We start from the raw sequence: 25135 nt of genomic DNA on the forward strand, positions 1-25135 counted from the left end.
TTATCCACAAAGTCAGGAAATAATTTATTTGGTTTATACAGTTGCTGCTGGAAGAAGCCCTCTTCATATACCGACAAGCGTTTTTTGTTATTATGTTTATGGCGATACAAACATACTAACACAAGGTAACCTGCTGCGCGAGCCGCGAATTTGTCACGAAATATTTGTGAAAATTTCTTAAAAACCGTCATTTGGACGTTACATTTTGACCTTTTGCTAACAATATTAAAGCTTGTCATACACAGAGCCGGTAATGTAGAGATGTATATTATAGCACGATACATCTCAATACATCTTTCTATAGAAATCGTCAGGAGACCACACACAGCAGCTATAATGTATATTTGTACATCTTCGTATCTTAAGATACCGAGCTATATGAAAATATTATACATTTATATTTTGATACATCTAAATTATACATCTCTTCATAGGGTGTTCAAAAATTTCTCTCATTATATTATATGTGTATGATAGACAGATACACACAGTGTTGCCACTTGCCACCTTAGCACAGCACTTCACAGCAAGTACTGTAGGCAGTCTGTTTCCCAGAGCCTATATTTTCAATCAAATATCTTCAATCCACATCGTTCTGTTTTTGGCACAATATGTAATAATGCGCGCATAATTTTTTTTTTTATGAAATAAGGGGGCAAACGAGCAAACGGGTCACCTGATGGAAAGCACTTCCGTCGCCCATGGACACTCGCAGCATCAGAAGAGCTGCATGTGCATTGCCGGCCTTTTAAGAGGGAATAGGGTAATAGGGGAGGGTAGGGAAGGGAAGGGAGTAGGGGAGGGTAGGAAAGCGTAGGAAAGGGAATAGGGTAGGGAATTGGGCCTCCGGTAAACTCACTCACTCGGCGAAACACATCGCAAGCGCTGTTTCACGCCGGTTTTCTGTGAGAACGTGGTATTTATCCGGTCGAGCCGGCCCATTTGTGCCGAAGCATGGCTCTCCCACGTAAAATTCGAATCATCTTCTGATGAACTATCTAGTGAATCTAATAGCAAGTAACTCGGAAGGCAATAGTATTACAACATTAAAAATAAGGACAGCCTGTATAACACTTTAGCAGCTGAAATGTGCGTCAAGCGGGGCGGCTACCATTGAAATGTAGGGAAAGATACATTACATTACCTGTTGTGTGTGTGATACATTTATATAATGTAAAGATATACATCCCGGGATGTAATGTACATTAATATACTTTACCTGCTCTGTCTGTGACGAGCTTAATTATCATAATCAGACGATTTAGACTAGGACCGATAATTTTTAAAACAAAAAAAATTACAGTAGGATGAAACCCATTACAAAAGGAAATTAAGGGAAAAATAATTTACGGGCGATCTGAGTTCGGGAAAAGTGTGGGGGGAGGTTGTAAGGGCGAAAAACGGTTATTATTTATTACTAGCTGTTACCCGCGACTTCACCCGCGTCAACAAAATGTGATAAGGTGATGGACCATAATATCTTATGCAACAACAAAAGAATTTTGAAAATCGGTCCACAAACGGCGGAGTAAAATACAAAGGTAAAACATAAAAAAGTAAAAAATATCCTCCGCTTTTTTGGAAGTCGGTTAAAAAGTTGCCTAAGTTACTCCTTATTACATCAGCTATCTGCCAATAAGAGGCCCGTCAAAATCGGTCCAGCCAATTCGGAGATTATCCGGAACAAACAGACAGACAAAAATTCTAAAAGCTGTTATTTTAGTGTCTGTACCGTCTAAATATTCATATGCATGTAGTAAAAAACGGTTATTTCAATATTACAAACAGACACTTCAATTTTATTTATATGTATAGTTTATTTTATTTCTTTCATATTTTTACTGTTTCACTACACTACATATTTTCAGTCACTAAAATCCATTTGAGTCGCTGTGACCTGACGTCGCTTCATGCCTTCGGTCACAAAAAACTAAATCATTGTACTAATATAAAATACGCTTTTTAACGTATTTATTTTGGAAAATTGTTCAATGTTTTAAGCTGTGCGAATTTTACGTAACACAACTTTGTAACGTAGGTTGCAAAGTTCTTTTCAAAATATTAAAGTATGTAGTATTATTATAAAGTTAATGAAAAGTATGATCAGCGAATTTACCTAAAGCAAACTTTTCATTTTCGAAGCTCACAAGCGAAATCTTTAGCTAGCGATTAGGCGTTCACGTTAATTGCGTTATTCTGAATTTTAGAATGCGTCACTCATATTTTGCATACTTACACAAATCCACCCAGCGCCAGCCAGCAGAGGCGAGGCGAGGCGCGGCGCGTTATGACTTAAAATATGACCATAAAGTTAATTTACCTAGCGGAATAGAGAAACAAAGGCCTGAGCAAGAGAGATGTCATTATCAGTAACACTGCGTGGTAAAAAGAGACTTGTGATACATGAGAGCAGCATTTTTTTGACGTCCAGTCGGCACGTGCCGCACGTATACGTACACATATTTTTCACACAGATGAAAACCAATTTCGGTTCCGTTTGACAGCTCGAGATTGTTGCTCTATTCTGCTAGGTATATTAACCTTATGGTCATAAGTCATGACTCATGAATGGATATGACAGATTTCAATTGCGTGAGACGTCTTGCGAATCTGTCAAATCCATATTTTGGAAATTCATCTCCGCGTCGTGTTGCGGTCTGAATCAACCCTTAAGATTTAGGGTTGATTCAGAATGCAGAGTGTTGATTTAGAACAGATCTGGGGGCACGGCAGTGCCCTAGCCAAGCTTTTCAGTAAAGGCACGGCCGTACCATACTTTTCTCGAAGTGGTTCGCGGCTATTTTAGACCCCTCTATCTTCCGTGTTAACAAAGCTAGGGATTTAGAATTTCGGTGACGTGAAGTTAATACTAGCTAACTAGCTTAACCTCCTAATTACATGATAATACTTTGATAAATAGTTTAATAGTTACGGATGATCAAAATTACTACATTTTGTCACTTACTAACTGACAGATCATCAAAATTCTAAAGTAATTCTATCAGAATTAGAACCTTTAATTTTGGCAATCCACAATGAAAGGAAAAATTATAAAACCGGCCAAGTGCGAGTCGGACTGGCGTACATAGGATTCCGTACCGTAAATTTGTATGGGTGTATTAAATAATAAGTTTATTTACTTTTTATTATTTATTATTGAAGTTGAAATATAATTGAGTATTTTCTGAAATTTTCGTAAACCTCACTGTTACCATTATGGATATAGAGCAAAAAAGGGCAAAAAAATAGTGTTTCTTGTATGAGACCCCCTATTCATAATTTTTTTTAATTGGACTAATAGCTTTTATAGCAACAAAAGAAATACATAATTTGTAAAAAATTCAATTATCTAGCTATTGCGGTTCTCGAGATCCAAGCCTGGTGACAGACGGACGGATTCAACAGCAATGCTCAAAATGGCCACCTTCAAGTAATAAAGCTTAAGAGCCAATTATAGCTGAATATAATAATCGACTCAGAAGTATTTACCGTTGAGACTTATCCACCGTAGAACAAACGAAGCCTCAAAGAAAAAAAACAGAGGAGGCAGAGAATAGTTGCTAAGCTAAGTACAGAAAAGTTTTAACGTGACCTTATAAGAAAAGTAACATTAAAAAAAGAAATGAAATCCCACCATAAACATGAAATATAAAAAGGAGCCAAGCAAAATATTGCATAGCTATGCAATATATCTATCGTAAAAAGTTTTCAGATCACATTCAAGCCAAGCCTTCAACTTATTTTGTAATTTAAATCAACATTTAGTGATGGTATCAATAGCTTTCTTTATTTTATTATTATTATAATTATTATTTTGGTGGGATTAATTTTACATAACATAGTTAAGTGACATAGAACTCGAGATGCTTTATATTAAATCCCATTCATTTACTTCACTGTCGCAATTATCGATTGAAAGTCGTCTAAATGGTAAGGCAAATAAAAAAAGACGGGTTGCACTCCGGGAGTGCCGGCAGAAGTGAAAACTTGATTATTAACGTTGTGCCTTCGATCACTAATATACAAGATACACAGTCTCATACAAAACCTCTCGAAAATCTGTCGTCTAGTAAAAGTGTTCAAAATAGTATATATTTATCTAAAATCAACCTTAATAATAGTTATTAAAGATCTTTTTATAAAACAATGTACAATGTGTGTTTACAAAGCAATAAATTTTTACGAACGACGCACGCTTCAAACTAAATTCAACCATCGTCCATATGTCTTAAAGTTTAAATTATTACAATTCCAAAAAAGCACTTCAATAATTTTACGGCTGCACTTCGCCGCTGGAACAGGGTGAAGTGAAGTATGAGTGGAGTCGAACTGTTCAACATTTTTTGTTGATTGTAATAATTTTAATAGTCAATTTTTAATTTTTCCAAAGTTTAATCTAAACTATAAAGTGTGGAGTAATTATTTTTACTTGTAATATTATGTTGTTCTAATATATTTAATTTTATAGTTAACTAAAATATACGTGTATACATTGAATATAAATGCTTAGAACATACAACGCTCGCTAAAGTCGGCTTGAAAAATTGTTCGCATCTTTGCCGTGCTATAACTGATATCAAATCTCCACATCTAACTGGATCTCGAGGAAACCTAAAAAAAATAAATTCCTCAATAAAATAAATAATAATTAATAGCGACCCCACCAAATAGAACAGAAACACAGTGTATAACCCGAACATTTCAAGTGGGAATGATAAACTACGATGAGTACCTTTAGTATGAGTATTCGCAATTGAGATGGTTTATACCTCGTGTTGATTTATTTACACCTTAATTTTAAAACTGTTTTTGTTGATTTCTTAACGAAATACCAATATTTATAATACAATTGTATGAAATATATTAGGATAAAATTAATACTTACCGGAAATATGAAATATCATCCTTTTTTTGCGTTTTAAACGTATGATTTTTACAATTGTTAAACGAGCACTGGGACATGTTTCCCAGCGGAGCGTTCGATCACTACTAAATCGAAAGTCCACCAGAATGTTGCGTTTGGTGCTCTTTTAGTGAGGTCGTTTTTTGCCGCGGACTGTGTATCTTGTATATTAGTGATGGAAGCGTTGTGCATTATTTTTTTTAACCCATTTTGTATGAAAATAGATTTTTAAAAAATCGATTTTTTTAATTAATCGAAACCCTTACAATCGATTAAATATTTTACCCATTTTTTATGAAAATCGATTTTTAAAAAATCGATTTTTTTAATTAATTGAAACCCTTACAATTTTCCGGATCGAAAAACCGTCTTACGGTTTTTCGATCAGCACGAGAATCTGACGCGAGTTTCACAGTTTTTACCCATCCCACAAAAGTGCTCAACGCCGCTAAAGAAGTTTTCACTTCAAAAAATCTTTCATCAGATATCGGATGAATATGAAAACGCTATTTAGCTGGAGCTCTACAATGGCCTACTCAGCCGCAAACCCTTAGGTGGGCGACTGAAGCAAAATAGATGATCTTATAAGTAATTCATTTTTATACTTGCTTTATAAGCTACGAATTGTTTTATTTTTTAAACATAGATCCTACATTATGTTTGCGAGGGTCCGAACTAGCGAAAACATCCTAAACTTTTCTCGATAGACAAAATTTACAAAAATTCATCTGGATTTCACGAATATTTCATATTTTTCCAAAACGGAGCATTCAATTGAGTCAATATTTTAATAAGTAATATAAAATTCTATTACCGAGAGATTGTACTAGCGGATTTTTAAAATGTTGTATATTTATCGAGTTATTAAGAAAAAACGAACTTGGCGCTGAATTCGCGTCATTCTTTTTGGTACCTGGCATAATATGAAAGACGGGCGTAAGTGTGAAGGGAGAAGGAAGATGTTTGATTTTTTGCTTTATCCGCCCTCTGAATCAAATCAAATCAAAATCATTTATTTGCTGAAATAAGGTACAATATGGTGTTATAAAGGTATTGAAGTTCTCTTATTTTGTCTTAGGGTGGCGTGCAAATTTTATAGGTATAGTCTGTCAATTTTACTTTTACATTTTCTTAACATTCCTTTTTTTTAATAAATATTTATAAAAATGTTATACAATATGTCATTTTTTGTCTTTTTTACGAGTTATATGAATAAAACCCTTCAGCTAATGCGAATTATATATGAACCTGTATTCACAGATTTCATATTAGCTATAATACTAGTTATGAGAATTACTAGAATAACTAAGATGACTTTATGAATCTGGACACTTTCCTAGTCCTGCTCATAGACACCAGTCCGCTTCCATACCTAGAATATCAGATTGATTCTAAGGCTGTCCCGCTCTGTCATTACCAGAGCGTAAACGCGACCGCTTACTTTTGAAGATCGGGGGTCAAAAATCAGCTGCTCTAGTGGTTTTGACATTTCCTGTTGGACTCGAATTCGGAAACTTGCAATGTTTCCGAGAGTCAGTAGTTCAACGGGGTATGTGAACACCCCCTGAACTATATATTTGTATTAGACCAGGAGCCTGCGGCGGCCAGACATTCCAAATGAGGAAAGTCTGGCCGTCACAGCTGGATCTTAGGGTCAACTTATACTAGCGCAGAGTCGAAGCGCATCGAAGCGAATTATTAAAACTGAACATAACAAATTCAACCTTAACTCGAAAGCGTTAACGCACTTTATTCTGAGAATTTAAAAAACCGCGCGCATCTGTGCGAATTCGCGTGAATGCGCCCGACCAACGCTGATTGGCCTCGCAGCTAAGCTATATATGCGTTACGCTCTGGAGTTAAGGATGAATTTTTTGTGTTCAGTTTTAGGGCATTCGATTCTCTTCGCTTCGACTCTGCACTATTATAAATTGACCCTTACTCTACAACTCTACATTGCTGCGATGTCTCTTTGCAGTGTACAGCCTCTATTTGTTTAGAATAATTATTTTTCTCTTGCAGAACTCTACAATCCACATTAGGAAGAATACAAAAGCAAGTGTACATAGCGGTGCTAATAAATAATCTATTGTGGATAATTTGGTATATGACGATACTTTACGATATCAGGTTTATAACAGGGAACAAGGTGATTTTTGTTTTAATTTAGTAATTATTCTATTTAAAATCAGATGAGTTTTAACGTATGATCTAATTGATATCACGACTTCACCAAAACCCTTTAACATATTTGAGATACGAATGGCGAAATTCTTGTGGGATTCTTGAGAATTGTTTCAATTTTTTAGCACAAATTAACCTTAATTATTAATTATATTATATTAAAAGTGTCTTATATCCTTTCCCGGGACTCAAAGTATCTACATACCAAATTTCAGCAAGATCGGTTCAGCAGTTTGGGCGTGAAGAGGTAACAGACAGACACATTTTTCCGTTTATTATAGTAGTATGGATATTGGATAGTGTTACGCCGACCGCACACACCATCGGAAGATCCGAGATGTATGAACGCGTAGCAGTCAGCGTAATTCAGACCGCAACGGGACGCGTAGATGCATTTGGCCCACCACACATTCCCACCACTGTATCTCCTGTGTCGCCAGGATCGACAGCGGTATCCAACCACGAAAACCCTTTGATATGATCTCAGGGAGCCCGAGGGACATGCTGAAGCTGTCTTGGGACCCGCAACGAAATTAATCAGAAGAAAATAGGAGGAGTAGGAAGAATTCCAGATTCCCTCCCCATATAAAGCGGGAGACAGCACAAAGTTGCAGTGACCGAAAGTCAATGAACTGCATTGACAGATTTCAATTGCGGGAGACGTTTTGCAAATCTGTCAAATCCATACAAATTTAGAAATGCAGCTACGCATTGTGTTGCGGTCTGAATTGACCCTTATATTTCGAATTCGGCGTCTACGATCAACAAGCGGCCGTTGACAAATCAGCCTAATCACTTAACGTAAGACTACCTCTCAGCTCATTTGCTTGTTGCAGTTAATATGTAAGATATTCCATGTCGCTGTGAACTACTTCCTGGCTACTAGCTATTTCTGGTTACTGGCTCTGTGTTTTCAAATGCAGGAGCTGGTTAAAGTAAGTATATACTTATAGTCCATTCGTTTTAAGAGGATGATCTAAATCAGCATGTTAAAAAACCGCGTTACTTTAGTTCATGGTCACCCTTATGCATTTCTTTTGTACTGAATTTACAGATTTCCTAAACGCGAGACGTCTTGCAAATCTGTCAAATCCTTACTTTAGAAATGCATCTACGCGTCGCGTTGCGGTCTGAATTGACCCAGTAACGAATTGCGCTACCAACGTCTCATGGTGGATAACAGACTTAACCCGGCGTGAATGACGTTTGATGAATGAATGCCAAGCCACTATATTAATTATAAAAAAAAAGAAATCTATTGATACGTTTACTGAATGTTGATTAAAATTACAAAATAAGTTGAAGGCTTGGCTTGAATGTGATCTGAAAACTTTTTACGACAGAACTATTGAATACCTATGCAATATTTTGCTTGGCTCCTTATACATTTCATGTTTTTGGTGGGATTTTATTTCTTTTTTTTAAGTTTTTTTTCTTTTCTCTATCTCCTTTATAATTTATCTTTGAGGCTTCTAAAGGTGGACAATGTAACGTAAATACTTCTGAGTTCTGCGTCGATTATTATATTCATATAATACCTACATATAATTGACTCATAAGCTTTAATACTTTTATTTATTTATTTATTTTATTTATTGATTTAGCTTACATAACATCATAAGTAAAGCAGTTCACAATATTTAGGTTGCTTACATGATTCGAGTGTACATTTATTTAAATTGCATTAGGAATTACAATATTATTATTTAACCAGGGGACCCCAAACTAGGCAAAGCCTGTATCTTGGTGGCCCATTTTATTTATTTATAAAATAACTTAAAGGCGGTCATTTTTAGCATTACCGTTTAACACATAGCAGCACTGATATTATAAGCGTCTCGACGTTCCTCGCAGGAAAGAAGCACACCTTATTTCATGTGATAACTTAAAACTACCATAATATTATATCGAGCGAGTAAGGAGTGTGTATCACAGTACTGATTACATTTATATTTTAATCGAATTTAATTATTGAACTTTCATTGTTAACGTTGTTAATACTATTTTTTATTTAATAATTACCATTTCATTAAGTACATAATCATTAAGTAAATAAGTCGTTATAAAAGCTAATAGTCCAATTAAAATAAATATTATTAATGGGGGGCCTCATACAACAAACACGATTTTTCCCCTTTATTTTTATTTTATTTTATTCGGAAAACTTACAGCATACTAACAATATCATTAATTATTTAAATAAGAATTTTGAATGCCATTTACTAGTTTCCACTTATGAATAGTAATTTAAAGAAGCTAGATGTGAAACAGTAATTACAATAATTATTATAACAACACCAAAAATTTTAGATAAGTAGAAAGTAATATTAAATAATATGCCACCGCAAATACAAACCCACTCTGTAATATGAAACTGAAATAAAAATTAAATACGAATTAAAGATTTAATAAGATGATAGAATTACCTATGATCCGATCCATGATTTGTATTATTAATATTCTATAACATTTTCTATTTAGAGGTGAAATATGCTTTAGTTAGAATATTTCGTATTCTCTTAGGCTTTAATGAAAATACATCCTCATGTTGATTTTCACTTAAAAATTTATTAAAATTCAATTTAATAAATTGAATTTTAATAAATACGTATAGTACTTTCTGTTCTTTGAATATATGATTCGTAGCATGATTGTTCCAATGCCTTGGCCCTCTTTCTTAGAACGGAAACTGAAAGTTCAGTTAGTAGTTCCCATACAGTTTGTATTTCCGATGAAATTTATGCTTTTCCTTTAAAACTTTTTTGAGAGCGGAGTCATACCAAAACTTTTTTGAGAGCGGAGTCATACCATAGTTGAAAGAAAAGTCTTTGTGGGGTATGTGAGTATTACGAAGGTCGTAGATAATGTCATAAAAATATTTAAGAGCCTCATCTATGGATTTATTGTTTAAATGCACCTCCCAGGTAATTGTGTTTAAAGAAGCACTAATCGAAAGATAATCACCTCGATCATAAAAATATTTTAATCTATTTTTGTCTTTAATGAACAAGAGCAACAGTCCAGTAAATCGATACGCAGTGAACTATGGTGGGGTATATCCTCAGGGACTAAGGGGCCATCACATGCGTCGACGTTAATTTCACAATTGGAAAAAACTAAGTCTAACAGCCGATTATTACTGTTGCGAACTTGACTACGTTGGTATAAGTTACACTGAGCAAGTCTATCTAAGAAATCAATTTGTGTCCGGAGAGTGACACTTCACTTGATGTGAGACGGTTCCCTTGAGTATTCCAGTCAATGAAAGGTAGATTAAAATCGCCCATGATTATAAATTTATCATTAGGATGTTGATTTACTATGTTAAATAGATTATTACTAAAGTTTTCGAGTTGCGTATTAAATCTATTTCCGTAATTTTGGCTGCAAAGATAGAGTGTGCAGAAGTTAATTTTATATGAAGAGTTATCTTTTCTTGGCGAAACCGTTATCCACAGGTCTTCCGCGGAGGTGCGCCATTCGGGGCGTCCAATTGCTGCTAAATCGCGTCGAACTGCTAGAGGCACTCCCCCTTCGAGTGATTGGTTAGTCAATTTGTAATCTCTGTCACGCCGCCAAACAATATATCTGCCGTCAAAAAGTTCGTAATCATTTATACCGTCTAGAAGCCAGGTTTCCGTCATACACATTCCTTTTTAATAAGTCAGTTTTGGTACGTAGACCACGAGCATCCTGATAGTAAATACTCAATTTGGAGTCCATCTGTAATAATCAATATGGATTAAAAAGCTCAATAAAATCAAACTATTATAAAAACTATTAAGGGTAGAAAAATGGTGAGTAATAATCATGGAAGCATTAGAGAATGAAGCAATCAAAACATGGCAGGCAGAGTCACAATATTTATTAGTAAATAAGAAATAATTAAAACGAAAAGCAGAAGCGTGATAATATTTAAAGCATAGATCGAATCAAACGTATGAGTAGACAGGTATGAGTGGATCGAGTAGCATGAAAATATGTAAAAATGGAGGATAATAGTAGAAGTTGGCATTGTTTTGCGGTGGTTAACAAAAAATAAAAATAGATGCAAAGCTTGACCATAATATATATTGTGACTACACTCAAGGCACAGATGAGTGAGTATATAAAGACAAACAATAAATACTATGCAATAAAAGAAGATCGAGTTCAATATAAATATTAAACTAAAAATATACTTAAAAGTTAAGCGTAATATTAAATAAAGGTAGCAATGAAGGAGACACTCTAAGCTAATTTGTTTAAATCTAAATCACAAGCAATAATATGAACAGGAGACTTATCATTTTTTCGAATATGAATCTTACAAAATTTTACCCAAACATACTGATATCCTTTAAGCCGCGAGAATTCTTTTACTTTAGTTAAGAGTTTCTTTTGGTCAGGAATAAGATGGTCGTTAATAAATATACGTTTGTCTTCTTCATCGAATCCGATATTCTTTAAGTAAATTTGTTTATGCGCCCGTGAAGCAGCAATAAATTCTTCTTTAATGAATCGGTTAATGAAACTCACAATTATTGATTTGGACTTGGAACCATGTGATAGGACACGAGCAATTTAATTTATTTGTGTTTTTGGGAATGAATATCCAACAACAGCAGATATGGAGCTTATGATGTCAAAAAGGTTTTCATTTGGTTTGATTGGAAAACCCTATATTTCAACGTTGTTCATCCTAGACCACTGCTCTCGGACGCTATTATCTTTTTTGAGTAGCGTCAGGTCATTGAGAATAGACGACTCAGATTTTTGAGAATCCATGACACACTTTTCTATGTCCAAGACCTTTGATTCCAAGTTATCTTTCCTGGAACTGTTAAACTCACAAGTTGTTTTTAGTTCTGAAATTTCATTTTTTATTGATTTAATATCATCGAATAATTCAGGAAGCTTAATAAGTTGTGACTTCATATCTTTTAATTCCAACATAATCATTTCGAGGGTGACAGGTTCTGCTCCAGTCGGTGTTTTAGGACGCGGAGTTGTTAAAAGTTTACATTGTGGACATCTCCACATCAACCTTCGATCAGATCCAAGTTTCCGGTAACTAGACTCGGAAATAGAGGCGCATCCAAAGTCCATACTTCGCTTACACCCATTGCAAAATACGCCATCCGTGTATATGGAGTCACAAATATCACACTTCATCTTCAGTAAATTAGTAGTTTTCTAGTATGGTAATTCGACTTTTAGTCTAGCAACTCGGAATATTATGTGGCAACAGAATAATGTATATGGCAACTGGAAATTTCTTATAGCAACACTGTACTGTCTATGGTCGACAACCACTTGTTTTGATTTGTTGTGATGTAACGTAGGTAGTTAAAAAAATATATTTTGATAACTTGTCAAATCGTTAAATGAAACAGTAATTAATGCCGAAATATTACACTGATTGCTGTTTTAAACAGAGCTAATTGATTTTTGAGATAACTTCTTTAAATCACAGAAATATTCACTTGAAGCTGTTCATTAATGCGGGCGAGAACTTTAATTTAAGCGGGAGGTTCGAGACGCAGTGTTTACTCAGTGACAACTTTTTCGCTCTTTATCCATAATGGTAACTGTACGGTTATTGAAAATTTCCGAAAATACTCAACTGTATTTTAACTTTAATAATTAATAATAAAAATTAAATAACAATATTATTTAAGGGGGGCTCCCATACAAATTTACGGTACGGAACCTTATGTATGCCAGTCCGACTCGCACTTGGCTGGTTTCATAATTTTTCCTTTCATTGTGAATAAAGACCTATTCAGGTACCAAATTTCAAGGTTCTAAGTCTGCTAGAAGTACCTTAGAATTTTGATGATCTGTCAGTCGGTGAGTGACAAAATGTAGTACTTTGACCATCCGTAACTATTAAACTATTTATTTAAATTTCATGTGATTTGAAGTTAAGCTAGTTTTAATACTTGCTCCTAGTGACCGAAATTCTAAATCCTTAGCTTTGTTAAGTTAAAAGATAAAGGGGGTGTGAAATAGCCGCGAACCGCTTCGAGAAAAGTATGGTACGACCGTGCCTTTGCTAAAAAACTTGGCTGGGGCACTGCCGTGCCCCCAGATACACCGTACACAAAACGCATTGCGGGTACGTCATACCCGACCTCATAGTCGGTGTCACTATTTTGTGCTTCGGTTATTTTTTAATTTTATGCGTTTAATAATGAAGTTTCTTTATTTTTAAGTGTGTATATTATAGAATGTCATATAATTTGTATATTAGACTTGTCTTTAGTCATATTTATTGATTTTATATTAAATTGAAGTTATATATTACTAGATGACTCCTACAATTCCGTTGCGCCAAAATGCATTTATAGTGCGGGTAACATACATTTTTCCGGGTTGAAAAGTATCCTTTATCATAATCATATTTTCTGGGACATAAAAGCAAGATTTCAGTGGTTTCGGTTCAATGGTTTGGGCGTGAAGAGGTAACAGACAGACAGACAGACTGACATATACTTTCGTATTTATAATATTGGTGTGGATAAGAGAGTGATTTATTTTTTAATTTTAATTACAATTTTGATCACAATTTGTCGAATTTTTAAATATTAAGCCTTAAGTTCTTAAACAATCAACTTAAGTCCAATACAATAATGCATTCCGGGCGATGCTGGGGCTGCCCCGCTACTGTAGCGCCTCCGGCATGTTCGCCGCGGCGCGCACCGACGGCTTTCAGGCGACTATTCGCAAGAGGTGCGCGTCGCTGGTGCGCCGCGTGCGGGACAGCTCCAACACCGTCCTGGCGATGATAGCATCACGAGTAGACTGCCCCTATGTTCACCACTGCTGCAGTATGCATGTTACGCGCAGTGCATAACGTTTAGTATTATTATTATTTTTATTTAATTTTTTAATAGTCACTTATTACATACAACGATCTTAAATTAATTTATACAAAGATGTGATTAACTGCCATTTTGATTAATTTTATTTTATCTACTTTGACACTTTTATTTTTTATTTTATTATTTTATTTATACATGATTTTAACTTTACAATTTTAATTTAATGTGTATTGCTAAATGTATTTTAGTTCATAAGTGTTCAATTTTTAATTTAACTTTAAATAGTAATCTATTGCATACAATGTTTTTAAATTTATTTATACAAGACTTACAAAGATATGGTGATTGACTGTGATTTTGATCTATTTTTATTATATTATTATTTGATTATTTTATATTAAGTATACATAACTTAAAAATTTCAATTTAATTTAATTGCTTAATCATATATTTTAAATGTATTGTAATTTTAATGTAATGACTATAATGTAATGTAACGAAAATTTCAATTTTTTTTTTAATGTAATGTCGCAGAAGCCTGAAATAAATGATTTTATTTTATTTTATTATTTTATTTTAAACAAAGTTGATTTGTGCGTATAAAAATACCGCTTTGTTACTAATAGAAAAAATATACTTTTTTATGATTGGACGTGCTTGTTTTATTGTAAAAATTAATTTGCTTTATGTTAATTAATTATTACAGTGATAACTTTAGTGTAGTGATAGCATTACTCTAAATTAGGGTTGCTGAGGATTCCTCTTCCGCTTCCTCATAATGAGGAAGTTCCGCAATATTTTGGGTTCCTCAACCGTTACCGCATTCCTCATAAATAAAAATAAAAATTCCTCTTCCGCTATCGCTTCCTCAAAATTTAAGAGGAATTTATGAGGAATTACACTGCGCATGCGCGTCGCGTATCCAATCACGCTTTGGCGCGGCGGCGCGGCGCCGGAGCGGTGCCGCACCGCACCCGTGTGGTTTCTCCCTGAGGGCAAAGATGAGTATTGCAGCGGCGCCGCTGCGGCGTGTGTCTAAACAGCCTAAGGGCCGCTACACACCAGAATGGCAGCGGCGACGCGAGCACTTTCAGTGTCATAAGATTTTAAACTTTATCTTCATTTTTGTAATACATAGTACAGCGGCCACGGGCGGCCGTAGACTTCTCAATTGGTACTATGTATTACAATAATGAAGATAAAGTTTAAAATCTTATACTTATAAAATTACATGCCCTGACTGACTGACTGACTGATTCATCATCGCTGAGCAAAAACTGTAAAAGTTACAGCCACGAAATTTGGTGAGTAGGGTTGTTTTATTAAGTAGACACCCACTAAGGAAGGAATTTTTCAAAATTTTACCCCGAAGGGGGTGAAATAAGGGTTGAAAGTCCGTCATTTCTTGAGTTAGAAACATGAAACTTTATTTTTGGGTTACTGATTAAAAATGAATGGATACGTATTTAAGCGTTTTTGGAAATTTTACCCCCAACGGGGTGAAATTGGGGTTGAAAGTTTGAATGAAACTCCGTTATTTTTTGAGTTAGAAACATGAAATTTTATGTTTGGGTTACTGATAAAAATGATTGGATACGTGTTTGAGCGTTTTTGAAAATTCTACCCCCAAGGGGGTGAAATAGGGGTGGAAAGTTGCAATGAAAGTCCGTCATTTCTTGAGTTAGAAACATGAAAGTTTATTGACGACGCGTTTAACGTTTGCTTAAATAGGGTCCGTTTTTACCCTTTGTATAAGGAACCTCAAAAACAAAAAGGAGAAAACTATCCATCTTTGTTATTATACTATGTTAACGCGGATGAAGTCGCGGGCAACAGCTAGTCATATATATGACACTGAAAGCGCTCCGAGGGATGTAAAGCGGTAATATTACTTTCGTAAAATTCGGTTTTTTACCATATTTTACGTAAAATATAAATAAATTACGTAAATTACGGTAAAATTGGGTAAAATTCAATTTAACAAGAGTTAAATCGTATTTTACCTTTTTAGTTAGTAATAATTGCAGTCTTCTTTAAAAAAGAAATAGTCAAAATGTATATGTCCAGACAAATATTACTGAAGTTGGTGAAAACATAAGACTTAATATTCTTATGTTCTGTAAATTCATTTCTCATGAACTGGATAACTACCAAGGCATTGAACGTATGACTATTATGCAAAAATAACTAATAAATAATAATTTAACATCATTAGGACACTTTTTACACTTCTCAAAATGTTCTGTCATCCGAGTAGCATTAGCATTTTTGTACTCCGTATTACAAAATATACACATCACATGTTTCCTTTTGTCATGTTCACTTAGCACTTGGAAATAATCCCACACTTTTACTTGATTTCGTGGCATAATTTACTAAATGCACGTATAGTGCAGTCAGTCAAAACAATTGCAAGCAGAGTTGCATTTTGCGATTTTAGAAAAATGAATCATATTATGATTCATATCATGATTCTTCAAATTTTAGCCCCGCCGAACGTAAGTATGTTGCAAGTTGCAACTTGCAACTACACGCTCTTCTCACCCCCCGCTATACTTTTCGCATACATACGTAGACGGTAATTTTACCGTAATATATATAAATTACCGTAAAATACGCGTATTTTACCAGCGTTTTCGGTAAAATTACGTAATTTTGCAACCCTCGGCTCGCCTCGCCGCTGTCATTCCGATGTAGCGCGGCCCTTATTGCTAGACTGATTTTGATGATTCTTTATTGTGTGTGTTTTGAGAATGGTTTAGAATTTAGATTCATAGTTTGGTTCACTGGAAAATGCCCTTTTAATTAATTTTTGTGTAATGTATGTACCTAGTACGTTATGTACAAAGTACAGACAGGACAAAAGTTTGGGTTGGGTCCGCTAGTATTTATAATTTTCTATCTTCCTCTTCCTCATCCGCTTCCTCTTCCGCTTCCTCATCCGCATCCTCTTCCTCATAAAATATCCTCTTCCTCATCCGCATCCTCAAAATTTGCGCGTGACAATTCCTCTTCCTCCTCCTCTTCCTCATAATCACTTCCTCAACAACCCTACTCTAAATTAATCTCCAGTTACCGAAACCGACAATACAATATTAGGGTATGTCATACCCACCTCATAGCTGGTGCAATAATTTTTCACCTCATTCACGCCGGGTTAATACGAAAAAGTGGGACAAATGCATATAATAATCAATCTAGTTGAAAATGGTAGAAAGTTTTCAGTTAGGTATGTTGTATTAAGTGAATTTGTCGCCAAAAATCTGCATCGCAGCTTGGCTAGTTTCATTGTGATAAAATGTAAATTTATTTTGAACTAGCTGTTGCCCGCGACTTCGTCCGTGTCAACATAGTATAATAATACAAAGATGGATAGTCCGCTAACAAATATGAAAAAAGTAAAATATAACCTCCTCCTTTTTGGAAGTCGGTTAAAAAGTAGCCTAAGTTACACCTTACTACATCAGCTATCTACCAAAAAAGTCCCGGCAAAATAGCTCCAGCCGTTTCAGAGATTAGCCGGAACAAACAGACAGACAGACAGACAGACAGACAGACAGACATACATACAGACAAAAATTGTAAAAAATGTTGTTTTGATGTATGTATCGTATATAGATTCACAAGCTATTTGACCGAGCTTTGCTCGGTATTCGATAAAACACGAATAAAATGACATTTTCTAAAAATGATCCCTAGCTAGATCGATTTATCGCCCCCGAAACCCCCTATATACTAAATTTCATGAAAATCGTTGGAGCCGATTCCGAGATTCCAATTATATATTTATATATATACAAGAATTGCTCGTTTAAAGATATAAGATATGCATGTAGTAAAAAACGGTTCTTTCAATATTACAAACAGACACTCCAATTTTATTTATATGTATGGATGTATGGATATAGATGTATTGATAAAGAAAAAAAATACAATAGATCAGCATGGCGATTCCCGATTTCCGTTCGACTCGGATTCGGATACTTTACCGGCCATTGGTCAATATGACTAGAGCGACGAACGTTGCGCGATGAAGATTCCGAGTCCGAATTGGGCATGGTGAATCAGGGCCCTGATTCCTCGATACAATTTCGTTCGTCGTTGTTTCAGACTCTTGTTGTTGAAAATATGTGGCCATTCTTCTGGTACGGGCTTCTAGGGTGGGGTGCACCTCTAGTTGTGGTGTCCACCTACACCGCCAGCAGATACTTCCTAGAGGATACTGACAGGTAAGCGCAACGCGTATATGCATCTCTAAATTTGTACTGAATTGACAGATTTCAATTATTGTGTGAGACGTCTTGCAAATCTGTCAAATCCACACTTTAGAAATGCGCGTCGCGTTGTGGTCTGATTTAACCCTTATAATGTTAATTTAAGAACAACCCCCTATTCAAAACTCGCGATACACTAACTGCCGCACTCATTATGGAACATTAATTACTTAAATTTAAATTAATATTTAATACAAACATTTTGGCATAAGCCCCATACATTATGTGTCAAACTCTTCATTTAATTGTAGGTTAATTATAATTAATATCTCTGAGTAAGCCGGTAAGAGACACTTACTTCAATTCAACGAAGAGATCAACAGGTATAATGTAAGGGGCTGATATTCTATGTTACTAACGTAACTAGATTGGAAGTTTACGGTAGCAACGCGTTGCCACTTCGAAGATGCCTGCAGGCATATCTCACATACATAATGACATAACGAATATATGACTTGACATTGTCTTTTGAACAAAAAAGTGGTTACGCATTTCTGAGAATCTTTTGTAAGACATTGCTACTCTATAGATTGGAAGTTTACGGTAGCAACGCGTTGCCACTTCGAAGATGCCTGCAGGCATATCTCACATACATAATGACATAACGAATATATGACTTGACATTGTCTTTTGAACAAAAAAGTGGTTACGCATTTCTGAGAATCTTTTGTAAGACATTGCTACTCTAGTATTTTAGAAACTCATTGGTACTCGTAAGGGGCTTTAGTCAAAATTACTTTAATTCAACGAAGAGTATAGATATTGTAAGGGGCTTTAGACTGGGTTGCACCAACTAACTTTGACTTTAACCTTAACTATAACCGGAAAAATTGACAGATGTCGTATGAGAATATGGGGTGTTTGGACGCCATATTTAACTTTAACTATAACCACGCCTTTGGTGCAACCCAACCTTAGTCAAAATAGTAGACATAATAATTTATGGTTAATTAATTAATATTCGTCTGAGTATCATGGCACCAAGAGGTATTAGAAATCAGAATGATTAATAATGACTTTTCCAAGGGCTATAAAATATAACTATCACGGTGTCATCATATTAGTCTTCTTTAGATATAATAGTACTCCGTCTTCATTATTTTTACAACATCGAATTCGAGTAGGACTTAGAGGTACTATCAGAGAAGTTGATTCCTAGGCAGATGGGGGACCTATGTAGTTTGGTCGCGTTACGTCAAACACAGCCGACAGATCACAATTTTTAACATTAAATTGACATGATCCGACCTAATGACGTTCGTCTGTCAGCTGCCTATATGGATCAATTTCCTCGACGGTACATTAAATGCGTTCTGTGACCTAAACACGAAATATTTTTATTTTTAATCAGAGTATTGTTTTTCAGTTGCTGGCTTCGACAAGTTAATAGCAGTATTATTTTAGCATTGCCTAATACCATAGTTGTAATATATTCATTCTGTAAGTATTAATAGCATATTTTTTTCTTTAAAAAAATTATGTAATCTAAAATACACTTTTAATCGTCACTTTTGTATGTCTGTAAGTGGTCCCCTAGACGATCAATTTTATTATACAATATCATTGAACAATATTATTAAAAAAATTATTTGACAATAAGATTGAAAGGCGGGCGTGTTCAATATCAAGCGTAGACGGTCGGAATAATGCGCAATAAAATTGGTCGTCTAGGGGCCCGCTTATACAATGACCTAAGAAGCGTTGAACAGTTTAACCGAATCCGAATTAATTTAATACGATGAATCCAAAGTTCAAGATTCTTGACTTATAAGAAAGAGATGACGCCTGCAACTCTGTTGCGCAAAAAAATCAATTATCGCGCGCGAACAGCATATTTTTGGGATAAAAAGTATCCTATATCGTTTCCCGGGACTCAAAGTATCTCCAAGTCCAATTTCAGCAAAATCGGTTCAGCGGTTATCAGATATACAAAAATATAACCGTCAGACTGACAATATGTTGATAACAACATTATATTATCTCCTCCAGATCCGATAATAATAATAATTGGTGACCAATTTTTTGTAGGGGAAGAGTTGTACTGATTGATACTGTTACATACTGATTGCAATATGCGTCAAAAAGTCGATTGATTAATTATTATTATCCTACAAAAGCATGATTTAGCCAGCGTTATGGGTCAAAGTGTCTACTTGGCCATAAGTTGGATGCGACATTTCATGATTTCATACTCTACAGTCTACACCAAGGGTTCCCAAAGTGTGCGCCGCGGCACCCTGGTGCGCCGTGGAGAGGCAAGAGGGGCGCCGTGAGTCGATCCTCCATCATTATTCGAATCCACAAATATTATAAAATTAAATTACGATATTTATAATAATGCAAAGCAGGTAGATGATAAAATATTTTGTCAATTATCATTTAACTGCTTAACCTAACTATAATCATTAAATGTGTTTTGTTTTTGTATCTTTTTGTAATAGATCTAGATACTCTACCCTACTACAAACAGATACAAAAATAGAGAGGGCGCCGCGCCGTGACAAAATATTGCGACGTGTTACTGCGCAGTAGGCTGAAAAGATTGGGAACCCCTGGTTTCACAATATTGCGTTGGGCTCCTGCGCCAGTTCAATACGTTGACCTAGCGCAGCGCTTACACTATATTATTTTTTTGCAGCGGTAGTATTGTGGCTGTTAGGTAAAACTACTTCTGACATACTTAAGGGCACTAACGAAAGTACTAAAGTGGCCAGCTTAAAAGCAGCCCATGCATCTTTATTCCAGGTTTGTATTTTTTTTAATTACCTATTTTGTTTAATTATTGAAATTTAAAAAATAGGTGTGGTATGGCACCGTCAAGCTATTGCATAGCGTTTTATCAACTTATGCATACTTTCATACGTCTAGACAAACGCCATACCGAAGTCTGGTAACGCCACACCGCTATGCCGGTCGAAATGAGGGTATTAGGTGTTTTTCGTTACGGAATTTCTTGATTCGGTCGCCGCGCTCAAAGCCCGCGATAAAACCTATGCATTAGCTTAAAATACTCTTCTTACATATTAATAGGAGTTAAATTCCGATTCCCAAGCGGTCACATTCGACCGCGATAACAGTAGATTTCCACGAATCCACGATCGAGGGATTAATTGAAGACGTGAGTGGAAGAACACGATAAGTAACATTTAGCAATATACAGCATGACTGGTGAGACATTTGCAATACTTAATGAGTGTACTCGGTACTCGATTCTCATTTTAATTATGTAATAAAATTAGATACTTAATTTTTTACCAAATTTCCCTTTAAATAAATTAATCATGGATCCTGAGTGAATTACGCGGCTAGGCAAGTAGGCATACTATGCGGCCGGCGCGGCGGCGGGTGCCATCAAAGAAACACCGCGCCGCTTTCCTTCCCGCGCGCAGTGTTCATGCGTTGGGTAAATAATTATTCATATTATTTTTAATAAAACAATTGATATAATTTTTTTCATCTAATATAATAGCCAAATATCACGTCGTCAAGTATTGAAAATGTCTCACCAGTCATGTTGTATGAACATATTTTACTCATTTTTTCCTTTTAATTTGAACAAACCTTGTCTACTTTATCGCCTGGCTAATATATCTGGCTATACATAAAATGCGCAGTTTTTTATTTCAAATCATTTTTCCGGTCCTAAAGCCTCCATTTAAGCAAAAAACGCCAATTTTTTTGCTGTTAGTTTTTTTTTTTAATGAAATAAGGGGGCAAACGAGCTAACGGGTCACCTGATGGAAAGCAACTTCCGTCGCCCATGGACACTCGCAGCATCAGAAGAGCTGCAAGTGCGTTGTCGGCCTTTTAAGAGGGAACAGGGTAATAGGGGAAGGTAAGGTTGGGAAGGGAAGGGAATAGGGGAGGGTAGGGAAGGGAATAGGGTAGGGGATTGGGCCTCCGGTAAACTCACTCACTCGGCGAAACACAGCGCAAGCGCTTTTTCACGCCGGTTTTCAAGTTATCGTGTGCTTCCAGTCACGTCTTCAATTCCATAGCAAGCTGTGAGGACTAAAATGTTTGTTTTGTTCTCAGCTCCTACTTCTTGGTATACTGATGCTACTTTTGCCGCTAAGACCTAGCTCTGAGCTGAACGATGAGAATGTTATTTGGGACATTGTTTGGATCCTGCTACAGAACAGTCAAGTAAGCTAGCTTTTTTTAAGAAATTTAATATTAATTATTTTATTATTCATCAAAGTTTCAATTATTACAATAAAAATATTGTATTTTTTTTATTGACCGGGTTATTCGATGGCCCAACAAAAAGTAATTCTAAATAAAATAATCATAATGTTCTACACGCTACTTACTGTAGACGTATAAATTACACTTAGCTATTGGCATTTTAACATGCAGTTAGAAAAAGTCCTTTTTATAATTATTATTAGGGCCAGGCCACAACACTGCGTTGCGGCGTCGTATCGCAAAAACAACATCTCACATAAATGAGATGCGATGTCGTTTTTTGATTTCTTTCAATAAAGGATTCTATTATTTAATTATTTAAAAAATTATATAGGTAGCAATTATAGCACTCTTTACATCGAAAATTTTCACGATGCGTTCTGCGGCGTCGTACATATTATCTTATACGATGCGACGCCGCAACGCAGTGTTGTGGCCTGGCCCTTACTTATTACGAGTTGACTTTTAGGTTTTTACAACATTGATGTTTTTTTTCAGGGTATTTGGTTTGCGGCGTTTTTGAGCTCATCCAATGTAGAAGTGCGGGCTTTCGTAAGAAGATATCTGCCAGGTACTGTACATCTATACTTAATCTTTATCTATACTTATTAATTATTATACTTATTTTTGACCTTGATTTGACCTCGACACTTTTTTATTAGTACCTGCATGTTAGGGGCAGATGGAGTTGATAGTTTAGTTTTTTTTTAAATATTTAATCTTAAAATATACTGAGACGAATAATACACGGCCAGTCTGTCATCATTTGACTTAATTAATCTGAGACTGTTGAAGGAATTATGTCTAAAAAATAATATTAATAAAGTCAATATTTTTAAACTAGAATATCAATAGAAAAGCGTTGAAATTTGAAACAATTTATTTGGGAACGGGTGTCCCTTGAAACGGGAAACCTCTCTAGTTTTATTTTTCTATAATTTCTATAATTTGAAATAAAGGGCCTGTTTCACCACTTCTTACCACTTAATTTGATAGCTGATGAAGCATGGAGAATCTGTCAAAAAAGTTGTGAAATCCTATCCGGCACTTATCAGTTAGTGGTAAAACAGTCCCTATAGATTGTTTATAGCTTTAAAAGATTCTAGTAATTGAATTCATTATTTTTAACTGCATGACTCTCGCAACCCCGTTGCGCTGAAATTCGTCAATCGGGAACATTTTTTCACACAAAAAACCCAACTTCCTGCTTTTTAGGTTCCATACTAATTTCATCTTCAATGTTTAAGGTTGAAGTAGTAACATATTATATACAGTCTGAAAATTTTTCGCGGTAATAATATTAATTATAACAAAGATTACTGAGGTTATTAATTTTGTTTCTTTTTTCTTGTAGCATGTTTAGTACGACAAGACGATGATATAGAAATGGCGGGAACGAGCCGCGGCAACCGTAGCGGCCAGGGCAGCCAGGGCAGCGGCGGCAACCTAAGCACCAAGAGCACCAAGACCACTCATGCGAGGCCATCAAAACAGCAACTAAATTTATAAAGTAAAAATAATCTCAATTTTATTATTAAATGTGAAATGTATCAATTCCTCAAAGCGTAATGTGTACTTACATAAATGTATGTGTCTAATTATTGTCAAATAGATGTTTTCTACTAGAATTTCACGATAATAACTAATATTAACTAATAAATCAGTGTTCATGATTTTAGTTGTTTCTTGACCCTATTTCCAAAATCATCAAACATAATAACATAGGGAAATATATTTTCGCACTCGAAATGCTACTTACTGCTAATAACAAATACTTCCTCTTCTATACAAAAGAGAGTCGCGCGACTGTCTTTTGCATAGAAGTCGCGCGGCTGCAGCGCTGCTGAGTGCTGCCGCACTGCTTGCGACGTAATGTGAAGGCGCTCTAAAAGCATAAACCAGCCTGCCTAGCATACGCCAACGAAATATCTCACTCTCGAGATAATTAAAAACTACTCGTCTCATAATGTCAAAATCTCGACAAAACTCTATAAAATGTGTTATTTCGATAATAGATCTACGCGAGAAAAAATGTTTGTCATGCTAGGTTCAATAGAGATGAAGAGACAAACCATCAAACATCGAGAAAACATGTAGAGTGAGATATCTCCTTGGCGTATGCTAGGCAGGCAGAGGTACACACGAGTAGTACAGCAAAAACAAACATTCAGCCTCCTGTATTCAGTCCACAACATCGAGTTTCGGTTCTTGTTCCATCCTAATCCAGGCCCTTTACTATTATAGGTACCTACTACAAAATAGTATCGCATGAAATACATTAATTTTGTGTAAACGCAAAATAAATGTTGATTAATGTCGTTTTTTTTTTATTATTATATTAAATGTGTCCCAACACTGGTGTCCGATCCTTTAATGTTAAGATGTAATATGGCATATTTTATTGACAAATTGCCTATAATTTATTTTTCTCAAGCCTTTGAAAAATAAATTCTCTGGCTCTCATACTAATCTGACCAATACTTCATAAGAAAATCGTTATAACTTCTAAACTATCTGACTTAGAGAATAGAAGTAAAGGAATTTCCTCTATCTTCATAAAATAAAAAAGAACCAGTTTATTGCGCTAGATTTTTTCACAAAAAGCCAATAATACTTAATTAAAAATATAAATTTTTTTTCCCTTAAGCTTTGGTTTTTCTATGTTTAACTCCACGAAATTTATAACATATTGCCTGTGCAAGCATAGTCCATGCACAAGTTTAGCTATCAAAATATGATACCTTTTTTATCTTCATAGGATATTTACATGAGAAGTATAA

At 35.2% G+C, this 25135-nt stretch overlaps 1 protein-coding gene across 1 annotated transcript in view; it reads left to right on the plus strand.

Moving 5' to 3' along the window:
• Positions 1-23864, plus strand: part of LOC121738413 (calcitonin gene-related peptide type 1 receptor-like) — a 37749-nt gene extending 13885 nt beyond the window's left edge. Inside the window, exons 6-13 of the mRNA XM_042130443.1 lie at positions 6926-7052; positions 7924-8022; positions 18004-18122; positions 19534-19607; positions 20806-20912; positions 22203-22313; positions 22854-22926; positions 23710-23864. Coding sequence (XP_041986377.1) covers positions 6926-7052; positions 7924-8022; positions 18004-18122; positions 19534-19607; positions 20806-20912; positions 22203-22313; positions 22854-22926; positions 23710-23864 — 865 coding nt within the window. The remainder of the gene's footprint in view (positions 1-6925; positions 7053-7923; positions 8023-18003; positions 18123-19533; positions 19608-20805; positions 20913-22202; positions 22314-22853; positions 22927-23709) is intronic.
• The last annotated feature ends 1271 nt before the right edge of the window (positions 23865-25135 follow it).

Source organism: Aricia agestis, chromosome Z (assembly GCF_905147365.1).
Source record: "Aricia agestis chromosome Z, ilAriAges1.1, whole genome shotgun sequence".
Lineage (NCBI taxonomy): Eukaryota > Metazoa > Arthropoda > Insecta > Lepidoptera > Lycaenidae > Aricia > Aricia agestis.